Consider the following 7,784-nt stretch of genomic DNA (forward strand, 5'->3'; position numbering starts at 1 on the left):
AGAGAGAGAGAGAATGTAAGCATATTGTAAATGTTATATCAGAATATGTATAGTTCCCCTCTTCTTGCCAAAAGTCCACTTAGGCCTGTTAAATTGCTTTAGAATATCAGTTGACAAGCCAACCTGATTTCTCTAATATTATTGCAATATTAATCTGGTGTGATTCACTTACGATTGTTGTCTTCTTTCTTCTGAAGATCCTATGTTCCTTTTGTCAAAGTGCGCTCAGGCTGATTCAATTATTTTAGAATTTCACTTTGACGGAATAAACTAATTTTTCTTATTTCCTTTTCCACTGTTAGTTTCACTCTAATATATACATTAGATGTTAGGCCTATCACTTTTCCCAATTATATAACAGAAATGAAGAAAGTATTTTAATAGGAAGTTTAGAAGAGTTGGGGAACAATCCATAGAACTGGGAATTGCTTATAGTTTTCTTTTTTTCTTTTTTTCGATGTTGTTTCTATTCTTGAAAATATCGTAATGTTAAATTATACTTATAGGAAAATACTATAGAAATTTCTTGTATGAAGTTAAACTTAGTTATGTATAGTACTTACTGTAGGTGTAAACAAAATATTCCAGACTCAAATCCTGAATTGTTGGATATTATTTATTGAAAGAAAACTATATTTGTTAGATAAAAATTGATCTTGACCAATAATGTTCTTAGCAAAAATATTGTTACCTTACCTGCCAAAATTGATGGTGTTACTATTGTGAAAGGTCAGGTCCTAGCTCAGGTTTTTTTTTCAAAGAAGTCTTACAGAAATATTTTGAAAATTTCATAACATAAAAATAATGATAAAGTAAATCAAATTATATTAATTTATTTAAACTTAAACTTAGATTCTGTTTGGTAAGTTTATACTAAATTTCATGCACTTTAGTTAATTGTTTCTACAACAAGAAGGGAAAAAGTAAGAGATGTCAGTGATACCCCCCTGGTCTAGAAAGGTTTAATAAACTTCATTTATATATATATATATATATATACAACATTTTTATTATTATTTCAGTCTCTTGTTTGTTTGTCTTTTGTTAGGTGACAACTTCGGGTGCCCCTTTCTGGTCTGGGCCCAAACGTTGTCCTCATCCTTTGACATTTTCTGTAAAAACCGTGAGTGTTTTTTTTTGTTGTTTTTTAAATTGCCATTGCCATTGTGTTGTATGTGTAAGTTATTTGACTATCATAACTTTCTGTTATAATCTAACTTATTTTGATAAATACAAACTCATAAAAACTCTGTTGCTTTAATAATTCGTTTTTGTTGGGTTAATTCATCATTATGAAAAATAAAGTTTGACATTAAACTTCTAGTCTTTAGTTTATATAAACTAAAAACAAATTCCATTAAGTTAATGGTAATTCATATTCAAAAACTGCTTATTCTACTCATTTTATATGTAGTTTCACCCTAATAGAACTTAAATTTAAACATGAGGTAGTGGACGTTAAATTATGTGGCATAGTTTATAACCACATTTGTTTTAGAATCTGACTGTAAAAACTTTTTACAAATTTGGACATGTTAAAATTTTACATGATTGATTTTTAGTGCTCAAATTCGATAAGACCTGCAGATTGTCCACTTATGCACTAGTTATTTTTATATATGCATGTAATTATACTTTATTAAAACGAAATTTTAAAATGAATGATGTAAAACATCAAAACAAATTGTTGAAATGATGAAATATGGCTGAAAACGAAAACATTTAAATTTTTTAATTAGGATGTAGTGCTATATTTATTGATGATTTTCTACCACAGGACCTTCATGTAGACTATGTATTAGCATCAAGCAACATACGAGCATACATGTACGGACTTGCACCATGTCTAGACAGAGAGGCCATAATCAGTATGATTGAACAAGTAGAAGTCCCTGAATTTATTCCAAGGTCAGGAGTCAAAATTGCTATCACTGACACTGAGGCTCAGTCCAACAGTGGCATAGGTAAGACATAAAGTAGAAAGTATATGAATTACTGGCCACAATACTGTGGTGGGTAGGTTTTGGAATATATGTGAAGACAGGTTGTCCTATGTGTGTTTTTGATGTACGTACTTGTGCTTGTTAAGTAGTAGTAGTAGCTTAGGTGAGGACTGTAACTTGTGGCAAAAAAAGAACTGCTTAGTTTGATGCTGTGTTATAGATAACTTCAGTTAGGAACTGTGGATTATTAATAGTTGTGCACTATCATGGTGGGAAAAGGGATGTTGATGACATACCCTGGAGGAGGTAACAGTTTGACTTACAGTTGTGCACTATCATGGTGGGAAAAGGGATGTTGATGACATACCCTGGAGGAGGTAACAGTTTGACTTACTTCAGTAATTACCTTAACGACTTATGATTAATAATTATAAATTATGGTAGCCTACATTGCTCCTACTTGTATGAAACTCTAGAGGCTCTTGACTTGACCATAATCTCTAGATTTAAACAATAAAGTCAAATGAAACTCTTAACAAGGTATTGGAAGTGTTCATCTCCTTATATTAAGAGCCCTCCAGTGGTATGGCTGTAGACTTACAAAAGTAGAAACTGGGTTTTGATACCCATGGTGGGCAAGAGTACAAATAGCTTAAACATAAATGGAGAGATTTCTACTCCCAACTTGAGCCAAAATCAAATAAAAACCAAGTTATAGAAGACCCTGAAAAGCTTAGATAAACAAAATAGTCTACAGTGGTTCACTACTTTTAGAAACTGCAACAACAGCCTAATCACTTAATATCCTTTTTGCAAGTTACTTTTTTTTCATTTCTCCATATGGGTAGTCTGAATGTTACATCTGTTTCTAGTTGACATTCATTTATTAAAACTGTTTTCTCTGAGTTGTCATATGATATCCTGGTGTATTCAATGTTTTTCAGTCATTCTTATTCTTTTGAAATAGACATAGTAAAGCTTAAAATTCACCTGTTTTAGTTTGTTCCACAATAGTTCTATATACTGGCTGTCAGCTGATATCCTTAAAACTAAGAATATAACTACAAACAGTTTTCAGTGATCAAGGTTCTAAACATATTATGAAAATGTTTTTAATCACCACATTTGTTTTTAGCTGATATGGACAGAATCTCGGAGATTCAGTCACTGCTACCAGCAACTGACCAGATGGAACCCATTTCTATCAAACCAGTTGAATTTGAAAAAGATGACGACACCAACTTTCACATGGACTTCATTGTGGCAGCATCTAACCTTCGAGCAGAAAATTATGACATTCCTCCTGCCGATCGCCATAAGAGCAAACTGATAGCTGGAAAAATCATCCCAGCCATAGCAACAACCACATCATTGGTTACAGGTCTTGTATGCTTAGAGTTATGTAAGGTAAGGTAACCAAGACTATGAGGAGTTTTACTAAGAATGTGTTAGTGTAGTATGTCAATATGATGTGCGTGTATGTTAGGGTGGTGTGTCAATACGATGTGCGTGTATGTTAGAGTGGTGTGTCAATACGATGTGCGTGTATGTTAGGGTGGTGTGTCAATACGATGTGCGTGTATGTTAGGGTGGTGTGTCAATACGATGTGCGTGTATGTTAGGGTGGTGTGTCAATACGATGTGCGTGTATGTTAGGGTGGTGTGTCAATACGATGTGCGTGTATGTTAGGGTGGTGTGTCAATACGATGTGCGTGTATGTTAGGGTGGTATGTCAATACGATGTGCGTGTATGTTAGGGTGGTGTGTCAATACGATGTGCGTATCAGAATTTTTAATTGTGGAGAATATATTCTTCAAAAACTTACTTTTTGTCATGAAATGTTTTGTTATTGTGAAGTCAATAAAGTACTGTAATGTTTCTGTTCCTTTTTTTTTTTTTATCTTCTGATTAAAACATAGCACTGTTGACAGAATTTAACACTTTTACATTAAAAAAATGCTCACAGTGCTGTACCAGTCCCGGAAAAACAAAATTAAAGTTTTGGCACTGGAAATCCTGAAAAATTTCAATTTCAGTAAAAACTCCCCATTTAAATAATCAACTCAATCAAAAAAAAAAGTTTGTTTATCAGAAATAAGGTTTTTTTTTATATCGTATGTCAGCCTTTATGCATCACAAAACTTTAGACCATTGCAATTTCTGCTACCAGGTATGTTTGATCACCAAAAATACAAGTTTGATCCTGGAAAATAGAGTACGAGTTGTGGAATTTTCTTTTGTAAAGTCTGCATTGAAACGTATTGTTCTTCCAGATTGTCCAGGGACACAAGAAACTTGACTTCTACAAAAATGGCTTTGTAAATTTAGCTCTTCCATTCTTTGGTTTCTCTGAGCCTATTTCTGCTCCCAAAAACAAGGTAAGATATTTTGTTTGATACTTCTTTCAGTTGTTTTATAATTTAGACTTGATGATCTGATAAAGTACTCTCTTTTCTTTCTTTTTGTAAAAAAGTTGATAAGAAATAAATAAAAGAAAACGCACGAGAAATACTAGAAAAAATTAATTTAATTTACTTAATTAGAAAAAAAAGCCTTACTGTTTGTACTTCTTAACAGAATCCAAGTGTTTGAGATAACTTTGTGTCGTGGTTAATCTAATTTCCTAATTGCTTTAAATGTAGTAACATACTAGGTGTATGTTTGTTTAATTAGTTCTTAATGTTTGATCTTGGATTTTACAGATGTTTAAGGTTAGTTTTGGTTTTAGTATTTTTATGAAACCTAATCCATTGATCAATTGAAAATTAGTGTAAGAATTGTTTACCATTAGCATGCAATATAATGATTTGAGTTAGCAACAAGCTTTTATTTGTTTAGCAGTACTTGAAGGACCTCTAGCATTTCAGTGCTGCTATAAGTCGAGTTTTGTAGGTATGCACGAGTTTAGATAGTGACGAATGTTTGATTTGGAATTTTGCATGTATTAAGTATGTTGGAACTGACCATACAGTATTGAAATACATTTAATTATAAGGTTAACTCATAATAAGATAAATTATTCACGAATTGAACAAGTCCAGGTACATAAATTAAGGAACAACCTTGTTACTCCAGAAAGTATATATTTACTGATAGTTCATTTTTACAGCTTCTTCAGATCAGCAGCAAGTTGAACAGAGGCATTTTTATAGGATTGTTACTCTGAAGAAACACAATGGTGTTTATAAAATACAGTAGTATTGAACCAGTACTGGGTTTCTACTGTACAAGAATGTGTAGTAGAGTGTTCTATAAGTCAGATCAGCTCACTTATTTTACTGACCTCATTACTGGGTTTCTACAGTACAAGAATACGTACCTGAGTGTTCTTTAAGAGTCAGAGCAGCTGATTTATTTTACTGTGTTTCTACAGTAGAAGAATATGTACCTGAGTGTTCTTTAAGAGTCAGATCAGCTGATTTAGTTTACTGGGTTTCTACAGTACAAGAATACGTACCTGAGTGTTCTTTAAGAGTCAGATCAGCTGATTTAGTTTACTGGGTTTCTACAGTACAATAATATGTACCTGAGTGTTCTTTAAGAGTCAGATCAGCTGATTTATTTTACTGGGTTTCTACAGTACAAGAATATGTACCTGAGTGTTCTTTAAGAATCAGATCAACTGATTAATATAAGTGATTTATCTTATTGTGACCTCAGTATTAAACTACTACATTACAATAATATGTAGTTAACTAGATCAGCTGCTTTATGGTATGGTCCTAAAATAATTACGAAGGATTTGTTATTGGTTTTGTTTCATTGTTGTTACAGTTCATTAATACTAGATGTTCACAGTTATTGTCACTTATAAGGAAAATAACATGCTTTAGTGAAAATGTAGTTTTTGTAAGTACGTCTTAAACAGGTTATATAAAATGCAACAATACTCACTGCATATATGTGATCGAGTTCTCACCCATCAGTATGAAATGTTTGATACATAAGATAGTGTTTATGTATCTGTTGAATAATATCAAATTTTCAGAACTAAATATTTTTTGCACTTTGTTAAAGAGTTAAGAAATAACTGTTTTCTTGTAACCTTTTCTCCCATAAGTACTATGAAACAGAATTTACCTTGTGGGATCGATTTGAAATCGAAGGAGAGATGACTCTTAGGGAATTCCTTAATTATTTTCAGGTAAAAAAAAACTGTTAGTATTTAAGTCGGTTATATGTGTATTAAATAGACTGTTGTAAATGTGCAAAGTTAATAGTACAAAATGTGACAGATCATCATCTGTAGAATATATTTACCCTAACGTTTTAAAACAGCTGTAAATGTGTGGAATGTTTTCAGAAGTTACATTTTTCAACTTTTTCAAACAAAATCGTTCTTTTTATAAAACTAACAGTTTTGAAAAATTCAAATGTGTATTTTATAACAATTAAATGATTAATCTGGATTAAACAGTAACCCTTTGACTTCTATAAATGATATTATTGAAACACACAATAAGTTCATGGTAACGTTAGCAGAGTTTTATTTAAACTTGATTTTCAGGAGAAGTACAACCTGGAGATAACTATGCTTTCCCAGGGTGTGTGTATGCTTTACTCTTTCTTCATGTCAAATGCTAAAAAAGAAGAACGTATGGATTTAAAGTAAGCTTTTTTCATTCTTTAGTACATGTTATTAAACAACATTACAAAGTGAGATAAGAACCTTATAAGTTATCATAGAATTCTCAAAGTATAATGAGGTTAAATCTTACAAAACCATATTGTATCACGAGTTTGCAATATCTCATTCATGTTTATTTAGTGTTGGAGTGTTAAAATCTTCAGTAATATATTAGGTATTAAAGTGACTTTTTCATTGTTTTTTGTCCTTATTTCTTTTGGGGGGGGGGGGCTTTTAAAAACTTTTCAATGCTTGAAAGAGTTCGAGATCTATAAAATCAAATTTGATAATCAACCCTTCTTTCCAGACATGGTCGTAACTGGTTCTTCATGATTGCTTTCTCTCCTAAAAACAGTTTTGAAACATCTCAAGTTCTGATCATACACACCTTTTTTTCTTTTAATCTTGATACTTAAGGTTTAACTTAACAACACTGAGTTTTCCTAATTTGCTTTCTAGAAAACGTTTCAGTATAAATGTAATTTTTCTGTGTATGTGAAGCTGTGTGTGTTGTATTAAATATTGCCAAGTGAAACAGAATAGTTCATTTGTTTTTCAATGACTTAAAGGATATTTGATTGTGTGTGAAATTTCTCTAGTTTTTTTTTTAAATGCTGAACTGTTTATAAATACAGTTTAACTGCTAACCTCTAAGTTACGTGTAATAATGAAAATGTATGAGGGAAATCTACAGAGTACGTGTTGATGTTGTTAATCCTGTAACGTATTAATACAACTTTAAACAAAATTACTCTACTCTTGTTATTCTACAATCTTAGTAGCCATTTCAAGTTTTTCTGTTGCATGCCTTTTACGTTCAGTAGTAAATACTAAAAACAGTGTGGAACTACTGTGTACTCTAGGATGTCCGAAGTGGTCAAGAAGGTCTCGAAGAAGAAAATCGAATCATATGTGCGATCCTTAGTGTTTGAACTTTGTTGTAATGATGCTGATGGAGAAGACGTAGAGGTTCCTTATGTAAGATATACACTTCCAAAGTAATGGCAGCATGGCTTAGGGTAAGATTGAATGAATATTCAAGTCTCATTTTACAAACTATTATTTTATATTACTGAGTACAGATTGTAAAAATAACATTAAATTTTTTAAATTTTAAATAATAATAGCTATATTTAGTTGGATAAATGTGGAATACACATTGACTAACAACATTAAATACGGTGTTGTATTAAGTAATAATAGCCACATTTA

General features: G+C 31.6%; 1 protein-coding gene across 1 annotated transcript in view; it reads left to right on the forward strand.

Annotated features, from left to right (window-relative positions):
- LOC106471128 (ubiquitin-like modifier-activating enzyme 1) overlaps positions 1-7,615 on the forward strand; it is a 79,645-nt gene extending 72,030 nt beyond the window's left edge. Inside the window, exons 18-24 of the mRNA XM_013931716.2 lie at positions 1,049-1,123; positions 1,778-1,964; positions 3,079-3,350; positions 4,219-4,323; positions 6,006-6,089; positions 6,453-6,553; positions 7,436-7,615. Coding sequence (XP_013787170.1) covers positions 1,049-1,123; positions 1,778-1,964; positions 3,079-3,350; positions 4,219-4,323; positions 6,006-6,089; positions 6,453-6,553; positions 7,436-7,574 — 963 coding nt within the window. The 3' untranslated portion in view covers positions 7,575-7,615. The remainder of the gene's footprint in view (positions 1-1,048; positions 1,124-1,777; positions 1,965-3,078; positions 3,351-4,218; positions 4,324-6,005; positions 6,090-6,452; positions 6,554-7,435) is intronic.
- Positions 7,616-7,784: the final 169 nt, after the last annotated feature.

Source organism: Limulus polyphemus, unplaced genomic scaffold (genome assembly GCF_000517525.1).
Source record: "Limulus polyphemus unplaced genomic scaffold, Limulus_polyphemus-2.1.2 Scaffold4424, whole genome shotgun sequence".
In the NCBI taxonomy this organism is placed as follows: Eukaryota; Metazoa; Arthropoda; class Merostomata; order Xiphosura; family Limulidae; genus Limulus; species Limulus polyphemus.